We start from the raw sequence: 25519 nt of genomic DNA on the forward strand, positions 1-25519 counted from the left end.
ATCAGAATGACACTAGAATATATTAGGAAATTGCTGACTCCACCCCTAGCAATGAATTACTTAACCTTTGGGGGCAGACAGTTCCTTGCCCAAGCCAGATGGTCTTGTATTTGATTCTGCTGTCTCAAAGTGATAGTGACTACATACATACATACATACACACACACTTATATATATATGTGTAAAAATAGAAACTTGAAAACTTCGTTTTTGTATCAGTGATCTCCTCAAAAGCTGGGCAGTGAAAACTGCTTCTGAAAGATAGCTCTTAAGTTCATAGGAAATTATTTTGATGGCTAAATATGAATCATAATTTCACATGTTATGGCTGCTTTCCTCAGGTTTTATGAAGACTGAGCTCTAAATTCTTGGCAAAACTAGGAAAAGCTCTTCAAACTGGTCACCACACTTTTTTTCCATTATCTAAATTATTGTTCCAGGGTGCTTTTTGAGAAGAAATGATGATCCTTGGGGGGAAAAAAAGCTCCACAGATTTGATATTAACAAAACAGATGAGAACTAAGGAAAATAATTTGCCCTGCCTTCTGTCTGCTGAGAACATGTGAGCCAAAATCATTCTGAAGAACAAGTGCAAGCACTTTGAACTGTGCAAGGGTTAAAAAGGAGCGAGTCTTCAGTGGATGTGCAGTTTGTTGATTTAAAGCTCTGTAAATGATTGCTGGAAACCTGTCATGTGTAACTATACATTCAGAAAGCATATTCTAAGCACAGCTTGCTCTTAAGCAGGGTTTTTATCTGTCACTACACTATTGCCAACTTAATTTGAATTCCCGGAGGAACAGATAATTCATTGAGTTGTCTGACATGGAAAATGGGGAACTTTGCAATGCATATGAAAAAACAGAGAAGGCTAGGTTTTATGAGATTCCAAATTTACAGGAAGGAGAATGTGAAGAAGTCTTTAATCAGAGTAGTGGAGATTCACCATCTCCTTGTTTAATTGCCATGCTAGACAGCATGGACATCAGATGTGAGAATAGCATAGACAGCCAGCAAAACTCTTGTTCCTCCCAGCATGGCTTTGACAGAGGAGAAGAAACAGATTCTCCTCAAGATGGTCCTGAAGACCAGCAATACTGGGACAAAGATAGAGAGGACAGAGCATTTGAAAGAGCAATGAATATTGAGAGCATTTTCAAAAGTTCTAGAACTATCAGATTTCCCTGCAACCATAATTCAGAAGAAAACAACAATTTTCCAGAAGAAGAACATAAGATTTTCCTTATTGTTAAGGTAAGTGCTTTTGCTGGGTATAAATACAATTATGTAGGCTCAGATGTAACATAGCTTTTCCTTGACAATTGGGGAAAAGCAATATTTTCATTATGGGACTGTAATTTTACTTTTCTGGCTGGTGAAGGATTGAACCATATTCTTGCATGTTGTTACCATGTTGATCCAATAAGAAATAATATGTGCCTCATCCCTATCCAGGATCAAAATGGCAGCAGTTGCCCATAGCTAATGAAAATTGCAATTCTACTTCTGTTTTTCAGGAAATAAGATTCATTGAGAAAACATGCAAAAATTTGTGATAAACATTTTGAATATTTGAATGAAAAAAAATATTATTTAAGCTTCTTTCAGAATATTAGAGATTTGTGATACCTTTACAAACTTCACATGCATACTTTCAGGTCATTTCTCTGCTCTATTGTAGCTTTTTTTCCTTTTCTGAGTTTATTGTTTGTTGGAAAAGCATGTACTTTTACAGTACTTAAGTCAATCTAGTGCTTTCTCCAACACTGTGTGTAGAATGAGAAGAAGTATCAACTTTCTAACTTATTCTCAGAGTAAAAACAGACCCTTGTTGCCATTCAGTTACTGCAGAAGAAGTGTACAGATGTTAAGGGGATGGATTTGTTGGTGCTCATAGAGGAGAAAAATAAGCAAAAGCCATTTCCTTGACTGCATGTTCGGAACTTGACCTATTCTATAAATTATGCAGAATGTGTCTTTGCAATCCTGCTTTCTCTCCTCTATACACAATTACTCTGGCTGCAATCTTGTACTCGCTATCCTTGAAGAAAGCCATTAAAATTAATGGAGTTTGCTTCCCAGTAGAGATACCTGGGATTGTACTTTAAATTACCTGGAGATATTTGCATGGTTTTAGAGAATATGTTTTTTTTCTACAGATTAATCTCTGTCACAGGATAAGTAAGCTGAGTAGAACTTTGGTAAACTTTTGGGTTCTTCTTCCATAATTTGAGATAGTAACTAAGTTATCAGGTACAAGCAGAATTCCTCTGCTTCTAAATAGTAGTGCAGAAAAAGGAATTTCAACAGGTTTACCTTTCACTATGCTATAAGGCTGAGAATGGTTTGGTGGTTGAAGTTCTATCACCTTTTTAAATGTGAAAGTGATGGCTATCCTCCATTTTACTGTATTTCTATTAAAGGATGCATGAAAGTGTTAATAGATCTAATCTATTAAACTTTTGTTAATCTATAGAATTTAACAAGGCTTCATGTTAGTGACATCAAGGAAACACATTTTAGATTTTTAGGGAAGCATAACATTTTCTTTCCTTGGTACATATTTGGTATCTCAGTTCTTTAGTGTTTCCATAATATAATTAACAATTGTAAAAACAGAAACACCTTTATAGACTATTAGGATAAAAATGATGGAGAATAATGGGTGGGGCTGGTTTACCATCAAGAAATAACAAACCAGACAAGTTCTGTCCAGGTTTTGAAACTAATGTGCACTGCTCTGAAAAACTTATAAATGTTCCCTCCAGTTGATAGTGGAATAAATTTTATTTCTGATGTTTTAATAGCTCACAGTGCAACTCTATAAAATGTGGTTTGTTTCAGAGATGATAAGAGTATTCAGGTTATTGCTGAAGAAATAGAATAATCCGAACATGTGAGATTTAAGTACAGTAAGCACATGCTAATTTATAGTCTACTCAGCTGTTACAGAAAACTTTCTTCTCAATTATACCAGGACATTATTTATCTAAAACTCATGATTGTCACGTGGATATGCTCTTAAGCATTTTATCTGTAGCAATTAATAAATCATGTTTTTTCAGATTATTTCTCTGCTAAACAGTATAATAAATATAATATTTTACCAAAGAGTTGGGGGAAAACAATATTAATAAAGATCTTTAGCAACACAGTTCTATTCCTGGTTACTTTGGAATAACCATGAGATAAGACTGAATTCCATTCTGTACCTAGACAGTCCTTTATCATACCAGTTCATTATTCAGAGACTGTTTGGAAGACTAACAAATAGTTTCTGGGTGCTTGAGGCAAGTTTGAGCTTGCTAGACATAAACAAAGGTTTCCATGGCTTATGTTTTATATACAAAATGAAATGATTCCCAAATTAGAGTCTCTGTTCATGGATCATACTTCCATAATTTCATGAATAGTTATAAGATCCCTAATTCAATGTTTATTATGTAAAATAAGTTAACATTAACTGACTGAACAAAACATTTGTATATTAAATGGAGGCATCATATTGTTAATGATTGATTATTCAATTGCTCAAGGAGAAATAACTACTTCCTACTAAAGTTATGAATATAAAGAACAACAGAAAAAAGTGCTTCCTAATTTTTTACTCTCTGTTTCTGAAGGGCATAATTCCCTTTCCTAGCAAGAGTTGAACTATTTTACAGGTTCAAGTTGCATATTGACTAGGCCGTTCAGATGTTGCTGAACTAGAACCTACAGTAAGCTGAGTATCTTCTGCTTCTCAGAGGCTCCTACATGCAATTATCATCCAGGGGTAGGAGGTCAGGAGGAGAGAATGCCGACATCTCGCAGGGCTGCTGACTGTTGATGATCGCCTTCTGGCCAGATCAGTGCCTGGGCTGCTCCCATCCTGCGGCAGGCATTGCTGCCTGCCTCTTAATGCATCTTCATTCATTGGTGCAATCCCAGGTGGCTCTGAGGATGGCAAAACTAATTTCAGGACTGCATGTGGCTCGCATGGATTGCTACTTCTGCCTTAACAAACCATATGCCATGCCAAGGTGTGATTAATGCTTTGCCCTTGTGCTGCGGGTGCCCCTGAGAAGTTAGCCCCTTTCTTCCCAAAAGGAGAATCATTGAAAAGGCAAAACATGCCCTGGCCAAAGAAGGAGCAGTTTGCTTCACCTGTTTTAAGACTGTCATTATCTTTCAGGGACGTAGTTCACACATTACTCAGCCCTATTTTGTTTAACCATGGTTTATTGAAGAAACCATAATTGACTAGTTCTCACATTATGCTAGACTAAACTGTGGCTCATGAGCCACAATGACTAAATTCACCCACTAAGCCAAACCCAAACAAATCACTTTATAACTTAATACAATGTCTGAGCCAGGTAAAATATATTTACAGGGCTTTATGTGTTAAATAGTACTGGTTCTCAATGGCTTTCCCCTACAAATCTGATCAACTTCACAGTGAAGAACCTTATTCAGTTTAGAGAGAGAGAGAAAGAGAGAAAAGATAAAACGACTGCAGTATTACACCATTGGATATTATATGGAAGTATTATTGCATATGGCAAGTTGCCAGAAAGCCAAACAGCACCATTAAGATGAAGAATATAATTTTAATGAAGAAGCAAGTGAAAAGAGCCAGTGGCTAAGGTGTTGTTGAACTAGGAAAGGGGAGATCTAAGTTCACCACAAGCCAGGGAAACTCACTGAGTGACTTTGGGTCCATCACTCTTTCAACCCAAACTACCCCACAGGATTGCTGGGGAGGGGGAAATTGGAGGTCAGAGTGGCATTCCCACCATCTCATGTTCCTGGAGAAAACATGAACCTAAATGTAACCAACAAATCTTCAACATAAGCTTGTAATGTATAATTTTAACATGAAACAAAAATTAACATAAGAAATTACACAAATCTGATTATGTCATAATATTAATATGAAATGAAGTACTTGTCATGTACTGATAAAGATACTTACACATGCAACTCCATGGTTTCAGTATGAAGATAGCTGTAGGCTTAATTTGAAAGGAGATGGCAGAGACTGAAGAAATCCTGTTTACAATCTGAGATTGCACAGTTAGGGTCATCTAAGACTACAGAAAGAAGAAATAGTGGATTTCTTCCTTTTCTTCTTAAAACTAGGTTCAAATATTGAATTTGAAGATAATCAAGCTCAATATTTTTATTCTAGAACACAATCTGAGAGACCACAACCCAGTATTTGAAGGAACCTGGGCTTGGGATGATTCCATATTCTCAGCATATAGTGAGCTTTTGTTACCCATGTGCTACAGATATGGGTCTCATTATTTTTACATGCTTTTCCCCATGACTCCACCTCAATTGGCAATGCTGTTTTTCTATTCCTTTTGCTAATCTCATCTGCTATAATGATATTTATGTCACTGTTTTCTGTAACAGTCTTCAGTTGCTGCTTCCTCTTTTCTGTGATGTTTTGTTTCTGGCATTCATGAGAAGATTAGCAAACTGGTAATTCAGGCTCAGATTACTAGGCTATTTGTGTCCAATAACATACACAACTTTAATCCATTTGGTGCAAAAGGCAAAATACTCAGAAATACAGCATGCACCAACAATTTAGGTACATGAGGAAGATGTTTTCATTCGCCCTGATATCTGAGAGTTTACAACGTTGTCGTTGTATCAGTTATGACCTCCTTTGTTATGCTTTCTTATTGCATTACATATGCTTTATCGTACTGAAGGATTTTCTGTGTTTCTTTAATATGATTTTGTATACTACCTGGAATGCATTGCAGAACAGGGAGGACAGAAATATCTCAGTAATTAATGACCAGGATCTGAAGCACAGTGTTTTTGTTAAGCACTGATAATTCTAGATGAGTTGGTCACCATTAGCATGGTTAAACAGCTTAAAATTAAAGTACTGTAGACTGAAAGTCATTGCCAACAAATATATAGAAGTAATTGTCACTGAACATTGAAAACTGAACATAACATAATTTTTCCTTTTTTCCCCCTTTGGTTAACAGATGCTTCCCCCGCCTCATTTTGTTGTTTTAAAAGCCAACTGTTGCACATGTATATTGTGTTTTTCTTCTGTGATAGTATCACCACATTTATAAAAGTTACATTTCATTTTAAATGAATTCAGAGATTTTTTAAAAATGTCAAAATAAATGATGTATGATATGTGGGCAACTTTATTTTATTTTTTTAGATCTGACATATCAATGACAACTGATGTCTTATCAGTGACATGAAAGGTAGAGCCAAGTAAAGTGATAATGAAATCTCCTTTGCTAGCCTCATAAATTCTGACTCAAGGGTATTTTTATTATTTACTTTTACTTTTCAAATAAAACACATTTTTGAAAGACGAGAGAAAACCTGAGCAGAAAGGGTTTTTAAGCCAGAAAATGTGTAAGCGCTTCATTCAACCCAAGCATTGTAATTTGTAAATCCTGGGTTATGATTTGTGCATTGTGTAATTCCAGCTAATGGTATTTTATTCAGTAAACCATAGCTTGTTCTGATGTGGAATTTGGATAAATATGACTGAGCTCACCCACTGTGCTAAGCTACAAAATAGGGCATACATGATGGCTGGCTTCACATGACTTGTTAGGCCAAAATAGAACAAGCTATATTACAGGGCCCTTTTATTTACCACCTCCAAAGCACCTTCCAGCTCCACTGCAGGATGTTAGTTTCCTGACAGTTTGAGACAGAAAGCACTCAAAAGTGTGGGGCAAGCATAAAATAGTCTTGACTCCACTACAAAGAGAGAGAGGCCTTGAAAACAGCAAATTCCTCCTTTGCCCATGTGCATGAAATGGCCCCAGCAACTTTGCTACCTCCCAAACCAATCAGTGTACCCCTTGGCAGCCAGTCCCATATTAGTGTGTTGTGTGAATCCATCCTCATAACGACTTCGGGTGATGGCTGAGAGAAAGAACCTGTGCTCACACACATTGCTAAGCCATGGTTTCTTGAATAAGCCATACTGTTCCCTTTATGTATCATGCTAAGTCATAAATAGTTGCAATGGTTGGGTTCACCAGCTGAGCCCAAACCAGATAAAGCCCAATCTGCCATGTGTACATTAACTGAAGCATTGTCTGCAGATATATCCCATTCTTCCTGTAAAGGCTAAGTTGGTACTCCCTTTCTGAACACTCTACTGTTTTGTTTCATGTTCTGTTAATTATATATTTAATTAGTGAAGTCTTATGTAATAAAAGCTTTGATGGCTTGTGTTTTTTCCTTCTTGCTGGCTCAGGAACGGACATTTGGACAGGGAGCAGAGTTTCTTTTGTATCTCAAGAACTAACTTGCTGTTTTACTAATGGTTAAACCATAAAAATCTCCAGAGCAGTGAAAGTACTCTATTAGGGAAAGCAAGCCACTGGGGCTAAAAATTGGCTTTCTTCACATATAAAAAGCCGCCCCTGAGCTCAATTCCTGATGAATGCATCCATGTGGTTTTCTTGGCTGTGTTTCAAAAGTTTTGCATTGCCTTTTCAACTTCCCAGTCTAATTTACAAGCCCTGGGCTTTCTTGATAGGTTCCTATGCAAATACTTACCTGGACTAATGCTACTGAGCTTAGTGCTGCATTAATATAAATGAAAATGCTGATGTATGCTGATATTGTTTGCTTGGTTTTGTTTAGCATATTGTATGAGCCCAGCCACTGTGCTTTGCAAATTATAATGTACAGCCAAGCATTTTGTGTCACCCCAGCTGATTGTCCTTTATTCAACAAAATGTGGCTTAGCACAGTGCGTGAACCCTGTTTTAATTCAAGTTGCAAAACTGTTGCAGAGCCTTAATCTCAACATGTTGGATAGAACTGTCCCTCTGCCAAACTCAGAGGACGCCAGGAGAATTAGAGCCAGAAGGAATGCTTTTTAAGTCCTTTAAAAAAGAGGAGCAAAAATATTTTAAATACATCTGTATTTTAAAGAAAAACTATGTGATCAACCACAAGCTTGTTCTGGACCAACTCTATCCATTTGGATTGACCATGGGATCTGCTTGGACAAGAAATGAAAGATTATTTTTAGTTGAGTCTTGTTCTTAAGCTAGGACATTTTTCTGTCTCCTAACTTGCCTTCCGGCTCAAATATTCTTCTCACTTCTAGCTTCCTTCTTTACCCTACCTCCAGATTTTGACCTGACTTGCTACTTCAATTTATCATTTTCCCACAGCTTCTGATTCATCTCAGATTGCTGCCCCTAGAAACCATCCTTGGTGGTAAAGGGAAGGGCTGGAACTGAACCTACATGCAGGCTATGATTTCTTTGCATTGCAGAGGGCAAATCATCTGCATGCACATGGTTTCCTTATCTGCAATAAAGAGTCTGAAGTTGTGAGTGTGTCTAACTGTTCCGCCAAGTCAGCCTCTTCTGAGTGAGGAGGTAAAGGTCCAGAAAGCTCAGATTTATTGCCTAGCTCTGGTGTGAAGCCTGACAATATAGTGCTAGTGAAGGCAGATTTTATATCATCATAATGGCTAAGTTACTTTGTTAATTGTAATGTGCTCATGTTCAGTACTAGCCAGCTCTTATGATGATCATAATGCTGCTCCCTGGAACAGATTTTCAGATTTATAAATTAAACTTCATGTGTGCCTTTGTTTTCATAATGATAGATAAATGCTTAATTGGATAAATTTTGGGGTGAAGGCAATCAGCTTATGGAGAAGAATTTAAGAAGAAATAAGTGACTATGTTCATAGATTACTGTGTGAATCCAGCTACTGTGGTTTTTTCAATAGGCTGTGGTTAAAACAAACTATTACTGGCTCCCAAAACCTGCCCCTTATAGTTGCCATGACCATTCTTTGATCTTGTGTTGCTCCTTTGAACTCTGATTCGTGGAATACAACCTGCATGTTTGCCCTCATTCTAGCTTCCTTCATGCCACTCCCCAACTTTTCATGGATGTATTGAATCTTGAGTGTCCTGAACATATTCCTCCTGATTTCTGGAACTGCATTGGAAATCTAAGCTTTTCTGGAGTTGTCATTACAAGTTTCTCACTTGACCATGGCTAACAGTTACTACTTACTTTGGGGTGAAGATTAAAACCTGGAGGTTGGCACTTTTTTTTGTGATGTCCAGAAGGCAGTGATGTGCTCTCTTGGAGGCACTCTAGATCTTTGTAAGGTGTTCTCAATTGGGAATGACTTGAAACCTGCTAGGAAGTGCTATTTCTGAATTACTCAATGATTTGTGATAACACAAACAGGATTCTGCCAAGCTTTTTAAATTACATTTTTTTCTGAATGGTTGGCTGACACCTAAATCAACTGTGAAGGAGAAGAGTGCAATTGTCTGCTTAACTACCAAGTTTTTACTTGCCCCAATCTTGCTTTTGCTTCTGCCTTGGCTAGAATAACTTTTCCCCACGAATTTTCTCAGACTGGAAATACACATCTGACAGACTCCTTGCCAATATGGAGTCCAAGTGCAAGACAGTGATGGTGAAGAAATGATGCAGAAGGCAAGACCCACTCCTGGCCGTATGACTTATGCCTTGCCATCTCCCAAGCACATGACTTGAATATATTTTCCTACATACTAATAAGTACAGTCATGTAGAAATTGTAATATGGTTGATGCATGGTCCATTTGAACAGGGGTGCAAAAAGTGCCCAGTGAAGCCTACAATATCTACTCATCCCCCTGTCCCCCAACTTTATCTCCCCTGCATTTCTCACCCGACATAGCTTTGCCCCCTGGCACATATCCTGCCTCCCCCCCTCCAATCGTATCTACCTGCTCCTTACTGCTTTCCTAATTGCCAACTCATTTCTCATTCTTGGGGAATGTTGCACACTGACTAGTATGGTGCTTAAGCTGCTGGAAGGCTGCACACTCCTGCTTTAAAATACCTACATTGATGTCTTTTTTGATATATTTCTCATTTTCTTGGTAGGAGAGATTCAACAGAAAGTATGCAAGGAACAATAAGATGGGTGGTCTTTTTTGATCCTTTTTAGCTCTTTGGGCTCCTTGTTATTATCTGTGTAGTATTCATTTATTTATTTTGCAGCTTCTGAAGTGACTGTTTATCAGCTATCTATGTCCATTACTGGCTGAAGTGGTTCCTTATGCTATGTGTTGAGATGTGAAATGTATTTTTAAATTATAAATGATTTCGAGCTGGAGCTGAATAGAAATAAAATGATTGCCCAAGCATTAAAATTAAAGCTTTTGAATCATGTGCTGTTACACCAATCATGTTAGACTGTTTGGAAATGCTCGGTAGAGGAAATAAAATGAACTAATTAGTGTGGCAAACTGTATGGAAACTTTAGCACAAAAGTATCAAGGTGTGTCATTAAAAATAAATAAGGTCCGATCTCTAAGGAAAACAAGAAGGTAATACATCTTACTAAATCAACATGCAGGACAATTCATTTAGAAAAGGTATGCAGCACCGTTCCCACCAGATCACAGTATATCAGACAATTAAAAGTATGTGTTTGTTTCTTCATAATGCATAAAGCAAAAACAGAAAAGTAGCTCGCTTTGTTAAATATGGCTTTCCTTTTCTTAAATCAGCAACCCACAAGGCTTGTACAATTTTAAATTCACTGATAGAACAAGCTTAATTCTCACTGGGATGCCAACCTGGTTTATCACCTCCACTGTAACTGAGTTACAGTATCTCGAGTTTGTTGCTTCAGATTGGATAGTTCAGTATTACACCAATCTGAACCACCAACATTCTGGGATTAGCAACATGAATCCTATGGAGAATCACAACTTCTTTTATTCTGGGCAAGCTTCTTCCTATTTATTTTTAATGAACTCAGAAATGACCTTATTTTCAGTGCAATTCTTCAGTTTATTTTCCAAGCTGATTCAGTTTGGACTTACACACCTCTCCCACTACAGCCTCCCTTTATCCACAAAACCACTTAGACTCATTTCCTTTAAAGCAGGGGTGCACAACTTCTCTCATTTCATGGTTTAAGGTGGCATGTTGAGGGCCACTCTCCAAAAATGGGCTGAATCAAGGTCCAGTTTGGGATGCCATTCAGAGCTTTTGAGAGGCAAAATGGGATCGCGTTTCACTTCTTAAAACCCTCAAGTCACCTTAAAAGCAAATGAGGGCTAGGGATACTGATGGGTTTCATGGAGCCCCCCCCCTTTTTTTTGCAGGTGTTCTTTAATGACTTGTCAGCAGGAATTAGCAATGGTAGTACATGATAAAAGGGAAGGATGTCCACCAGTATCTCTAATTCAGTTTTCCCCAACTTGGTGCTCTCCAGATACTGAATATAGTAACCATTCTGAGAATTCTCAGCAGGGTATACGGCTGTAGTTGCAGTTCATCTGGAGAATACCAGGTTGGGAAAGGCTTCTCTAGGACACTGAAAGAGTTTTTCTGATAGCTACAGTAGAGCTACATCACTGACAGCACTGGTGACCAACCTGCTCAAGTTGGGGTAGCTCCCAGAATCTCTTTCTCATATGCCAATGGTGCCAGATTTCATGGCAAACTGCTGATATCTAAGCTGTGGTTAGGTAAAAGGCTTGAAATTCAGCTTAGGCTGAAGATGACAAGAAGAAAATATCTGTGGGTGAACTTTATATAAAATTAAGCTTTAGTGATAATTTGGAATTGATTGCTTATCTCTTACTGTACATTCATTTCAAATGCCCTATGTGATGACAGAATGCTTTCGGGTTTTCTGTGTGATTCAGTTTGGGGAGGTGGGTTGAGATAGGCAATGATCTATCTATTTACCTAGCCTGTTTAGGCTTTCATCATCTCCTCCTGGATTTCTTGGAAGCAAACGACTTCTAGTCACTACTTCAAGAAGACTGTTTATTTTATTTAATGTTATATGCCAAGAAGTACATATTTCTAGCTATGGCTTCAGTTCCTTTTTGAGTTTGGCCATCAGCATGCCAGAACACAGATCTTGGGGCCCTAGTGGTCACACACCTATTTCCTAAAAGCCACAGGAATTTTCATCCTTTCCTTTCTTATAATGCAACTGTGGCTCTACTACAGACTGCTATGCCTTTCAAAAAGGTTTGGGGATCAGAAGAGTTGGCATAGAGTTACCATACACCTGGCATTTCACAGACAAGCCCGGTTTTTACATTCTGAATGCCTCATTCAGCCAGGAATTTAAGAAGGACTAAAATGTCTGGGATTGCTTGTTTATTTTTAAAGAGGGTAGCACAGCCTTACTCCCAACCACCTCCTCCAACTTGCTTCCTTCTCTTTCCATGACTGTGTGCCATCTTGCTGTCATGGCACAACCTCTTCAGTAAAACATACCACTTCAGAGTGTCGTCGTTGTCTTCTTTTTTTAAAAAAACATATACGGCAATCTTAACTTGGCACAAAGCAGTGAATTCTTCTCTGGCTCTCAGGTCTGATCCCAAAATTTGGGGCTCACAAGCTTGCCACATCCTCCAAGAAAATTGCAATATTTCTATGCTGCTCATTTTCTATGAGGGAGCCTGCCTGCCTGCCTGCCTGCCTGCCTGCCTGCCTGCCTGCCTGCCTTCCTTCCTTCCTTCCTTCCTTCCTTCCTTCCTTCCTTCCTTCCTTCCTTCCTTCCTTCCTTCCTTCCTTCCTTCCTTCCTTCCTTCCTTCCGTGTTATGAACTCCTATTTGCTACATGAGATAGCTCAGTCCTGTTACTGATAAACTATTCACTGAGAAATTGGCCATACTGTACAAAAAATGTCCAGGCGTAGGCTCCCCCATCTTTGCATTTCTTCATTTTTTTCAGACCAATCTTTTAAAATAGTAAAAGAGCGCCCTCTGCAAACTGTCACAGTAAACAGCTGCAAAAAAAGTCATGAGCATAAGGCAAAGTTTTTGTTGCTGCCGTAGAATCTGTTACTGATTGTTTTCTAAACAATTAGCTTTTGACATTTTATTTCATAAATACATTGATAACAATCCTGTGCATTCACTGCACATGACCAGTGAATTTGTGTCCATAATGCAGAAGATGAAAGCGACGGTTCCCCCCCACCCCCCAATTCTTACATACATACATACATAGTACAGAATGGAGGCAACTTCCATATTCATGTCTTTAGGATGCTTTATTTACAATATTTTACAGACAGTCAGGTTAACTACATCCTTCAATATGATCCTGTCAAGTTTTTCTACATTAATTTTTCTTACCTCTTTCTATATGAGATATATTACAGATAAAAATGAGAAATAGCTATATCTTTCCATTAGTAGTTCTATGAGCAGGAAACATTTCTAGGTGGTGCTTCTGAAATCACTGAAAAACTTTCAGTAATTTTATGTGCAATTCTTTCTCTCTCTCTCTTTTTTTTAAAAGCAGCCATTTAATTGCTATCAACCCTGTTTAGACATGACTTACATGACCATAAGAAGTGGTACATTTCTGACTGAATCGAAGTGATTAATCAAAGCAGTTGCTATTCCATAAAATTCCTATAATTTCTAAAATAGTGCCTATTGGATATAGAGGCCCTTTGAGTATGTGTCAGATTCATTCATAAGCATATGTTACACCCATTAGCTTGTACTAGAAGGGGAATTTTCACATATAATTGCTCATTAAAAGCTGGGAGATTAGATGCAATAAAGCTTTCCTGCACAAATGTTACAACTCCACTTCCAGAGCTGCTGTTCTGTTTTATTATTAATAGGTTGATGTGATCATGTTCAGTTGTCTGTTCCTTAGAGAAGAAACTATAATGAAACCCTTTCAAAAGGTCGCCCTAATATTCATTTGTGGTGTGTAATTTTAAACCTTTGTAGTTCTGGATTGATAAGGCAACACCCTGGCTATGCTAAACGATGTTATTTCTTGCAGTAACTTGAGAATGCACTATTTGTTTCCTATTGTATTATTTTCAGTGTGTTGACCAAAGTAAAATTTATTACCATAATGTGGCAGACATTTGCTGATATTTTTTACAATTCACTGTTATTATAGAAACAAGTCAGGAATTGGCATCAATAGAAAACAGAAGCAGCAAAATGGACAGAGGAATTGAAATTTGATAAGGGAAGTTAAAATATGAAGCTCCTTGAAAGTTTGACATGCTCAATTGATGGTCTCTCAATGGCAGTAACTCATGTTTCTGAAATTTATACAGGGTGCCGCACTGTGCTTCTAATGTAAGTCAGATTTGCAGTCCAGCATGCCTTCTATTAATCCTTTTAGCATGTAGATGGGTACAAGCAAGATCCAGAAGATCTTCAGTTTAGTTAGTTCCACGTGAGCAACATTGGAACAAAGATTTATTGTTCTTCAATTAGTACTGAATCCCTCTGAAACAAATACAACATCTGTGTAAGCATTGTTCAATATTGATTAAGAAGCTGCCATCTTAGATATAGTTACCTGAAAGTGAATTCTATTGAAATTTGTAAATTGTGCTAGAAACAGCATTCTTTCAACATGATACCAATTAAATGGTGCCTTTGTAATGACTTAGTTGAATCTTTTAAATAATTCTTCTGCAGTCATAATAGAATGTTGTTTGCTTCTTATCAGGCTACTAGACGTTCTCTGTAAAGCATAGGGTAAGTTGTTGCTCAAGTTAAAGTTCTTGAGTTCTTAGGGAGGAACTCAAGAACAACAGACACTTAATTACTGAGCTTAGATAACTGCTGAATCCTAGCATTGTAAAAGAATTTCTAATTTAGTACTACTGCTTAATTAAAATTCTGTTTCCAGAGGAAACATAGACCCCCATAAGCATTTTGACCTGTGCAATTCCTAAAAAGCCTTTCTGTTTAGTAAACAGACTACAGAATATAGTTTGGATCTGTTTGGTTAGGATTAAAATGAGCTGGATATTTATACCTTGTTCAGCAAGGGACAACAGAGTAAAGCAGAGGTGGGAGGGCCTGTAATATTGGTATAGTCTAATTGAATATATTTCTGATGCAGCTTGTTCATACATTGCAGTAATAATGTCTATATATAGGAATAGTATGCCAAGATATGTTTTTGTGGAGGAGTGTAATGATATGAAAAGTAGGATGTCATCCATGTACTCGTGTTATCAGACCCCAAACCCTGAATGTCTTATTCCAACAATGTCATTTAGATAGAACCTTGAAGTCAACAACCAATATACAGTGGTACCTCGGGTCACGAACTTAATTCATTCCGCGACTCTGGTCGCGACCCGAATTGGTCGCAACCCGAATCAAATTTTCCCATAAGGTTCAATGTAAATATGGTTAATCCGTTCTGACCCCTACGAATTTGGTCGCCAACCGATTTTGGTCGCGACCCGAATCAAATTTTCCCATAAGGTTCAATATAAATACGGTTAATCCGTTCTGAATCATATGTATTTTTTTTTTAAACCACAAAAATATGAAACAAAGTGCAGTACAGTACAGTATGAAGAGAGAGAACACTAACCTTGCTTGAGGCGACTTCTGGCGTGGAGGACAGGAAGGCGGGTGGGGAGGCGGTTATTGTTTGGAGGGAGAGTCCCCCTCCCTACAGGAAACCACGACCACGTGTCACAGCAGGGAAAATGGCCGCGGATCCTGTTCGTCACCCGATGTGGAGTTTGCGAACAGAAGCAAAATTTTGCGAACGGTGCTGTTCATGAACCGAATTGTTCGTGAACAGAAGCGTTTGTGACTCGAGGTACCACTTTATAGAAGAGAAGTCTAAGATATCACTTGCAAAACATATGTTATCTTTATTTGGTGGACCATCAGGAGTCAGTGATGTGCTTTCAGATTGTTCTTGAGATCTTACAAAAATGTCATTTTTTTTTTCAGAGCAGTGATGGATTCCAAATTAAAGTGGTAATATCCTGTCAAACATTTTAATGAAATGAAGTAGTTGCAAACCTAGCAAAGTTATCCTCTTTTCACTGTGTGCATTTAGTTCAGTGGCTTTGGATAAAAGAAAAAAGAAAAACAAAAGAAAAAGCCATCTTTAAAAGTGGCTATAATATGAGAGAATGGAACATGCAAAGAACAAGCAAAGCAGGATAGTGATCTCCAGTACAATTTTTTAAAGCAGTATGCATGAGATGAAGAGAATAGATATTGTTTTCTCACTCTTGACATTTACCCCATTCTCAAGAGACCTGAACAATGCTTTGAGGTAGCTGTTCCAAGCTAGCTAGAGCCTTTTTCTTGTGGGAATTCCATTAGTTCATGATGCACTCTCCCTACACACACACAGGGGGCAGGATGTTTTAGTCCAAACAATGGAAATAGCAGCAAATAACTTTGTTAATCATGAAAAGTCCTATCAGCTTGCTTCACTTGTTCATTTATGGCTGCCCAACTTGCAAATTGTATCTCTGTGTGGCCAACATAAGATTGAAAACCACAACAGCATACACAATACATAAAACAAACCACAACACAAGGATAATGTAACTGAGGCCAGCCTACAATCATTCCATTTCTACCCACCATAGATGGGCTTATCCACCACCCTGGTTCAATACTCAGGAGAAAAGTCAGATCTTCAAGGTCTTTTGGAAGGCAAATAGGTTGGGGCCATCCAAATTTCAGGGGGTATGCTGTTCCAGAGTAGCCTTGCCTCCTGGGTATCACCAGATGACACTGTTTTATAGAGGGGACCCAGACCATGCTCAACCTTTCAGATCTTGTGGGATAGGCAGAAACAATTGGAGATAGGCAGTCCCACAAATAGCCTGGCCTTATGTCATGAAGGGGTTTATAGATGGAATCCAGCAGCTTGAGTTGTACTCAGAAGCCTACTGGGAGTCAGTTCAGTTCACAAAGCAAGAGTATTACATTGGTGTACCTTAATGATCCATGTCAACACATTGTGGTTCAGTTACAGCTTCTGGATGGTCTTCAATGACAGTTGCATGTACAGTGCATTGCAATAGTCCAGCTGGGAGATGAACAAAGCATGAATGACTATGAGAAGAGCCTCCTGATCCAGGAATGGGCACAATCAATGTTCAAGAAAGATTTGTGCAAAGGCTTTCCTGGCTATGGCTGTCACTTGCTCTTCAATCAGGAGCTGAAAATCCAAGAGGACAGCCAAGCTGTGCACCAGTTCTCTCTAGGGGAATGAAACCCTATCCAGACCTAAAGATGGAAAGGCTTCCGATTCAGGAGGCTTCTGTGATGGAGGACTTGTACGAAGAGGTTCAGGGTCACGGGGAGAAACATTTCCTCAGCCCACAGCCTGAGTGTGAGAAAGTGAAGAGGATGAGACTGGCACCACCCTAAGGAATTCGTTGTATTTAGTTGCAGACTTTGGGATTAGAGTTAGTCTGGCGAGATTCTGTCTTGCAGGTGGAAGCTAATAAAGTAACTGAGCTGTTCCAGTACTGTCTCGTGGAGTTTCTTGGCTGAACCTGACAGCTTCACTGCTTGTTCTTCTCCATGTAGACCCCCATAGCCTCTAGAGACTGAGGAAGACCCTTGGCAGGATCACTTGGTTCTCCAGGGATAAAAGTATATAACTGAGATGATACTTAACCCCACACTGATAGATGATGTCACCCAGCAGTTTATGTAGATGTTAAATAGGAATGAAGAGAGTGTGGAGCCCTGAGGGTCCATGCAAAACATAAGTCTAGGGCTAGATCTCTCCTGTCCTAACACCATCAACTGGAATTGGCCCTGCAGGAAGGAGAACCACCGCAATACTGTGCCATCCACTCTCAGCCCCGGGAATCAGTTGAGAAGGAAACCGTATTAATTCATTATACCATTTAGAATGGCCATTAAAATGCCTTAAGAAAGGAGGGCACAGCAAAAAGAAGGACAGTGATAAGGAGCTTTTTTTAGACAATTAAATGCAGCCCCACCTTAAAAACAAACCACGTAACCCTAAGCTTAATTGTTTTTGCAGACAGAAAGCTCCAACTCTGAATTATTGCAGCCTACATCTCATAACCCTACTGGCAGCCACCAAAGGGAAGGAGAATGACTTGGAAACTTGCCTCAGAGCTCAGTCATTTGATTGGGGAAAAAGAAGGGATGGAGCAGAGATGTTTGCCCCTCTTCCAGTATCAGGAGCATTGCAGGCTGAAGGAATCACTCAGAACTGATTGACTTAATCTTACAAATCATGAATGCAGGAAGAATTTGTGCAGATGGGATGCTGTGGAAGTGTGGCCACATGAGGGTGCCTTATCTCTCACCTCTAAGTTGGCTGTTGTGAATCCGGGGTGTAATTGCTTACCTCCCTCTCTCCCATTCGCGTTGCCTTCCATTCCCTACTGCCCAGTTGGACCTTTGGGTCTTGGTTCTCTTTGATAGCAGCATTCAATTAGCACCCTTTGGGGAGCGAGTGAGGCCTTTGGCTTTTAGCTTTCTGTGCCAGGAAAATGTTCTGCGTTTGCAGCCATCAGAGCAATCAAGCTCTTTTTACCTCAACTGAATGTGTTTGGGGAATAAATGAAGACTTGAGGAAGGCTCTCCTACTGTTCGGCAAAAGTGCTGCTTGCAAGAATGCTGAAAAGGGGAGTGCAAGAAAGCAGTATTTTGACAGGATGGGATTAAAAGAAATGGTTTGTGCTGAGGTACCACGGGCTGTGCATTAACCCCACCCTCCTCTCTTGCACTGGGCTATTTTGGGCTGGCAGCATGAGCCAGAGCTCTGACAGATGAGCACTCAGAAACACAACACAGCACTGTAGCACTTGTTGCTCCCAAGACCAATGTAAGCTTCTCCTGCTTTGCCTTTCTTGTCCTTTCTGGTTTATTTTGTTTACCGTTTCATTGTTAGGAAAATTATTGTCTTGGTTAGTGGAAGTTTCAAAAGCAGGAGCAGGAGCAAAGGGATTGTGTAGAGAAGGAGCAGGAAGCCTCGCAAGTCCTCTGGGGAAAAGGAGGCAGGGCTGCTCTTGGCCCTGGACCCTGTTCTTGCTTTGCAGAGCAAGGGGAACAACTCCTTGCCGGGGGCGATCAGAAATGAATGATTCATCTCTTACCAATGGAGAAGGAAAGGACCCTGAAATTGAACTCTTTGTCAAGGTAGGTGAGACTTTCTCAAGTCAGCAGCCCTTTCCTTGTGGCCCGGCTGACTTTCACGGCGTCCAGTGTCCTGTTGTGTCTTGGTGCAGACTTTCTCCCTTTTCCCTCCTTGTTCTTGTTTGCTCTCCCTCCTGCTGTTGGCTTTAGTCTTTGTTGCTTCCCGTGCTGTATCCTCGCTCGGATGCCAGGCCAGCCACGGTGGTTTCCTCTCTGAATTTGCTTTGGGGAAAGGAAGCAGAGCCTGAGGCACTCTAGAAGCCTTTAGCATCACACACCTCTGCCCAAGGGAGCCATGCAGGATGCTGGAGGGAAACCTTGATGTGTGCAGTCAAACATCTACTGCATTAGCATGGAGAGCAATGCGACACGTGGAACGGGCTCACACTTGCACGTATATAATCTGATTTTATTCAAAACGTAAATAGTGGCAGCTGATTATGCAGACTGCTCCCTCATATAAAAATGCCAACTGAGGTAAAGTGAAACGTTTTTTTAACAATATATTTCTGATTACCTATTTACACATGCAAGCTCTTATCACATACGTCGCCAGTCATCAGGTAATAAAAAATGCTAGCTGTCAGACAAAGGCAACCATGCCAAGGGCGGGGTGGGGCGGTGAGGGGAGAGAAAGCCTATGATCTTTCAGACATTGTGAACTTTTTCTCTCGGCAGCATAACCAACAAGGACAATAGTGAGCGTTGCTGGAAGTGTAGACTTCGTGGCATTTTAACCGTTTTCAGATAAAAATGTTAACAACAATGAAAAACAACAAGGATGGTATATAGTATATTGCCCTCTAAGCTGAAGAGCAAGGGAGAAAATGCAGATAAGGGGAAAAATTAGCTCATTCAGAATATGAGGAAGGAGTGCAAAATGTGTAGTATCATTTCCAATCATATGTGCGCAAAGGCTGGTGAACTGAATCTAAATATTACTTTGTAAACCACAAGAACAATGCAAATACTCCCCACTGCATGTCCATATGAGCATTTTATCCTTGCAGAACCCATTTCAGGGATGGTGCAGATGCTTCTGCTCCTTGGAGAACTGTGTTACCACATAAGGTCAAAATCCCGATATTAATTTCAAGCCTATTTGCAATCTACATAGTTCTAGTTCCAGAGGAAAAATCCAAGTCCTGAACCTCTTCGAGCCTGGTCCTTTCTCTTGGTCAGACATTGTGAATAATGTATTTGCCATGGCAGTGCTTAGGGTTTGGAGCTATTGATTAAGAGGCCAGGCAAGCTCCTTCTGCGCCACCCTTCAGCTGATGTGCAACCCCCCCACCCCCTGCTTTTAAGGAAAACTAGACAACCTGTGACCCATTGAGTCATTGTTTCAGAGATATTTCCTTACCTAAACCGACAAACAGAATGACCACAGCCAGGCAAAAAAGCAGTGGGAGCAGGAGCGACTTCTGACTTCCTGCCAGCTTCCCCATTGACTTTCCTTTTGGGAAGCTGCAAGGGAGTGTCAGAAATCTTCCTTCTTTTCCTCCCTGCCTTCATTCCTCCCTCCTTCCTTCCTCCTTCTCTTCCACTTCCTTCCCTCCCTCCTCCTCCATTCCCTCCCTCCCACTTCCTTCCTTCCCTTCCTTCCTTCCCTTACTTCCCTCCCTCCGTCATCAGTCTCCCCCACCTGCACATCCTCCCACAATCAAGTTTAGACTTCCTGCTGGTTTCCCCATTGACTTGTGGGAAGCTGTCAGGGAGTGTTGGAAAGGAGGATCATGTAACCACTGCTGAATGTGGCAGCGGTGCTGAAGCAGCAGTGCAGTGACACTGAAGTGGCAGCAACTTTCCCAAATTTCAATCCCAAGGGAATAATGGGTGCTGGATTTTGGACACATTCTGTAAGTTAGCCCATCTGAGGTGCCTTGGTTGAAAAATTGTTGCCCTATGATGCACCGTTTTGTCCAATTGAAGGTGACAAACAACCAAACAGATGAGAGTTTTAGCAGCATATAGATTAGGTAGGCCTTAAGTAAGTAGCAGGCTTGATTGCTGAGTTGGATAAAACTGTGTCCTGGTTATACTGCTGGCATTGGTGTGTTTTATCCTGTTCTTATGTCTTTCCTATGATTTAAATTCAATTGTTGTTTCTATTTTTGTTCTTTGGTGGTGGAATGATGGGATATAAATCCTAAAAATAAACCCACAGATGCATATTGGTCTCTAACCACACAGCCACCCCAGAAGTGTAGGATGAAGCCATTCCATGCAATGGGGAGTTAGTTATTCCCATGAAATCTCTGGCAACAGAACAGCATAGTGCCCTCTACGGCAGGAGCTAAGATGGCTCAGGCAGGAAGAGCCTGACCAGTGAAATTCTCCAAGAGTCTTGCATACTGAAAGCTCAGTTTCCTTATATCACTGGCATATACACACTTCAAGAAATACATTTTTGTTTGCACAAAACAAAGGGAGGAATGTGCTGGTGGTATATTGCCTGCCATAGATGGAAGACCTATACACCACACACTGGTTTTCTTACGACAAGGATCTAAAAGCTACTAAAGGAGTTGGAAGGAACAGAAAGAACTGGGACAGGCAAGAAGAAAAAGCACTTAAAGTCTGATGACAGAATGGGACCAGTTGCATAGACAGTATGGAGCTGTGTCCAGTTTTATATCCTGCTCCAAGCATACTTAGATTCATGGCTATATGAGGCTGAAGGGACTTGTATAACATCTAAGAGGGAAGAGGAATAATAAGATTGTAACTATCTGTTGAAAAGAAGGTCTGAAATCATTTATATTTTTTTAAATTTTAGTTTCTTTTTCTCTTATTTCTTGCACTTTTTCTTTTCTTTTGGTTTCTCTTTTATTCTACAAAAAATGCTTAATAAATAATAAACTGTCCTGTTGTATTTCACTATTGTAGTAAGAGTTTATTGGCATATATAGGGGTACAGAAGCATAGCATATAGCTGTGCTTGTCTAGCGTATGAACATGACCACTGGCAGAGATGTACAGAAAGGGATACAGAACTCCTTTTCAAGTGATGTACGCAACTTGCTATGACCTCCCTCTTGGCAGAAGGAAGAGCATGGAATTATTGGTACAAAATATCTCTGCTGGCTGAGGAATATCATTTTGGTAGACACTGATGTCTCTAGGAGAACTTCTGGCTAGTTATCATTATTGACATACAAGATGTTACCCTCAGCTAGCTGTGTCTACAATGGAAAAAAAATCATATGTTAATACTCCTAGCTCACCTTTTCTTATTGTTATATATAGCTGCTGAGTCCCTCCCCCTTTTTTTTCCTTCCAGGAGATACAAAACTTTGAAATACAGAATAAAACTGTGTTCAAAGGAAATAAAAAAAAAAATTGAAGCCAGCAGATTGGCCACACATATAGAAATGGTTCCGTACTGCTGCATTTAGAAGCAACAAACACCAAGAATTTGTGGATTTTTGTATGCTTGGATCTAACTGCAAGAATCCCACTGAAGAAGCAAAGCCAATACATAAATGGCCACCTTATGTGGTTTACTTAGCATTTTTTCAAGAGCCCCTTACAAGTGAAACTAAAGCTGCTCCTATTATAATGGTATAAATCTGGGCCGGCTGGTAGTTGGCACTGAAGCAAAACTAAAAGATAAATTTTACCTTTAGTTAGACTAAACCAGCCAACAAAACCTCTAGCTATAACAACGGCGACCTTGGAGAATGTTAGCTAAAAGTAATGCTCTCTCTCCCTTGCCTCATTGATGGGCCATCTTAGAGAAGCTAAATCTAGTCAACTGAGTAGTCAAATATTGCCAAATAATCTACAAGCATCACTCTGTAGACAGTGGCTTATCCTATTTGAATGACATCACTTCGTTTCATTCTGGTACCCTTTTAGAATTGTGAGAAAAATGTGACTGATTGTGTCCTAGCTCTGATTCTTTGAAGCCAAGTTGCAGACACAATGCAAGAAGAGATTCTTCTAAGAAAACTGGATAGTGGGTAGCCACTATGATGACTTCGATGGGTTTGTCTGTTTTGTTTGTTTGTTTTTTTACAAGTACCCAAGCTGATAGTAATCATCACATCTTGTGGTATAAAGTTGAGTTTGACCCGGTGCTGTGTGAAGAAGTGCTTCAGAGCTTTCACCAAGAGGTGCTGCCTAATCCAGTGCTCTTTTCCATCTTCCCGCAACAACTGTTATTGGCTGCCATGGATTTTATCTTGATGTGAATGCATCTGCTTGCTTGATAGTGTTGCATGAACTTACCTCCTCACTTCAGGCTGTTTACTGTCATAGCACAGAGATGACAGTAAAGCTCTAGTCAATGTCACAAGGAGATGTGTGTAACTTTACAGATTGCAGGAGTCATTCCAGAACAGTAAATGTCACCAGGATCATCTGACATTGCCTCCCAAAATATTCAGGAGGATCAGCAAGAAGCACTGTAGCTCAGTGAATAACCAGTTGAATGCCACCCCAGCTTGACTGGCAATGCCAGGATTAGGAGACATGATATTTGACTTGAGAACCGCACTGAAATAAATGGCAGACATAAATATGCCACTGTGGGTCATGGCATGTCATCCAAAATGTCTGAATTAATGTTAGAAAATACTGAACACTGTAATGAACATGTAGTGAACATGTGGCAAAGCTGATCTAGACTGGTGGCACATCCTCAAGGGAAGAATTGTTCAAGAGTACCTGCACATTATTGCCCAGCTTTGCTACAAGATCCCCTCCTATGCCTGCAAACATACACACAGATTTGAAAAGAGTAGTACCTGGCCATGCTTGAATAATACTGGGTGTTTGAATAGAGAATGATGTATGTAGCAGAGATCATTTTTTAAATTATTATTATTATTATTATTAAAAGAAACTGATTTCAGTTCACTGTTTCCCCACTGGGCAACTCTGAAAACCTTTGAAGAACTTTTACCTAGGAATTAAAGTACAATAAGGGTTCCAAAACTGAACCTCACTACTAATGTGGTGCACAAAATTGAACAGAAAATGAAACAGCTTTATTTTAAGTTCCATGTGCAAGAGATGTAGGGGATTTGAAGTTGCCATGTTAGTATTAGATGGAGGATGTTTTCTTGGGTTGTGATCCACAGTTTGTCTATTTACCAATAAAGGTGGAACTTTTTCCTGCCATTTCTCTGTAGTTCAGAAATATTTAGGGTAGCTTTTCCATAGTGACTCAACAATCAGAGAGACATTGGCAGAAAATTACACTTAGTATACCAGCTAGAGTTGTTCCTAGTGTTCCAGTTAGCTTAGGGTCAGCAAGTGACAACTTTCTTAGCCAGGTGGATCTTTACCTTTTGCTTAGGCGGTCCTCTGGAGCAAATCAAAAATTCAAGAATTAATGGATCTGAAGCATGTTTTAAAAATATCAGCACCTCTGAATCCTTAGTAACAGTGATCAATGGGCAGTATAACTGATACCCCAAAAAAGGTGCAAATCTTGGGAATTGCAAATATGTTTTGGGGAAAATGGAATCAGCAATTTGCTTATAAAATATTACAATCAGCTTTTTAAATGCTTAGGTTATTTGGATTATTGCTCTTTATATGGATTTCTAACTTACTGACCTTGGCTGATTTCAAAAAACCCTAAGCAGAACTGATCAGAAAAAAAAGCTAAAAAATATTTGGATGGGAAAGCACCCAGTAATCGCAGGACCATAGGTTAGACAGGGAAGTTGGAAAAACATTGCAGAAGAAGGCAGCAGGGAACCACTTTTATATTGTTTCCAAGTGAATGATACAGCTGTAGGAGACAGAGTGCCCACTTTAACTTTTATAATTTAACTTTTATAATATATAACTTTTCAATATTATAACTTTCAATATACAACATATTGGTCTGGCAAAACAATAGGTTGGATTCATATACCACATTAAGCCATAATGTGGTTTGAGTTTAGCTTAGGATATGAAACTCAGCTAGCTGTGCCTTTTTCTGTAACCCTGACTTAGTGCAGCGTGTGAACTCTGCTATCATGTTTACGTCTCAACAGGCCTTCCTTTACCTGGTGCCTGAATGTGGTTTTAACATAACGTAAAAAGGAAAGAAAGCAATAAGAAAAAGCTAATAATTCCATCAGCAAAATCTTGCTGTCATGACCTGCCCCTGGAACAGGAATTAAAGCTTAGTAGAGGATGCATAGAAAATGTGGGCAACTGGTCTTTTTGATACAATTTATATCCACATGTAGTTGTTCCTAGAGAGAAAGAGAAGGAGGACATTAACACAATAATAAGTTTTATTCATTTTTTTTCAATTCCTAGTTCATTAATCAAACTAATTAACATTAGTCAGTATAATTAATACATCCTATGACTTTTTGTCTATCCAAGGACCTCTTTCAGATGTAACACTGAACCGTGGTTTATCATGACATGCATGAACCCTTGGCTCAGGTATCCTCTGGATGCAGCTGCAGCGAGGAGATTAGAAGCTTTTCCTACCTTTGGCAATTAATCATGGTTAATTGTTATGTCAAAACCTGGAACTGGGGTCAATCTTAACTGCTGTTTAGGGAAACAACGTTGCCTCCCCCCCCCCACCCCCATAAAGGATAGTGACGATTTTCTAGGG

At 39.5% G+C, this 25519-nt stretch overlaps 1 protein-coding gene across 3 annotated transcripts in view; it reads left to right on the forward strand.

Annotated features, from left to right (window-relative positions):
* The first annotated feature begins 709 nt into the window (after positions 1–709).
* The window catches only part of CLIC5 (CLIC family member 5), an 80524-nt gene continuing 55714 nt past the window's right edge, over positions 710–25519 (forward strand). The window contains exon 1 of one of the 3 annotated variants that reach the window (XM_088133685.1): positions 710–1254. In XM_088133685.1, coding sequence (XP_087989811.1) covers positions 826–1254 — 429 coding nt within the window. In that variant the 5' untranslated portion in view covers positions 710–825. Of the gene's footprint in view, positions 1255–18554; positions 18946–25519 lie in introns of those variants that run through there. The other 2 variants (XM_088133689.1, XM_088133692.1) reach the window with 2 other exon arrangements.

Source organism: Python bivittatus, unplaced genomic scaffold, assembly GCF_059951505.1.
Source record: "Python bivittatus isolate LINGU-HERP-01145 unplaced genomic scaffold, Pbiv_v1 ctg000020_np1212, whole genome shotgun sequence".
Lineage (NCBI taxonomy): Eukaryota > Metazoa > Chordata > Lepidosauria > Squamata > Pythonidae > Python > Python bivittatus.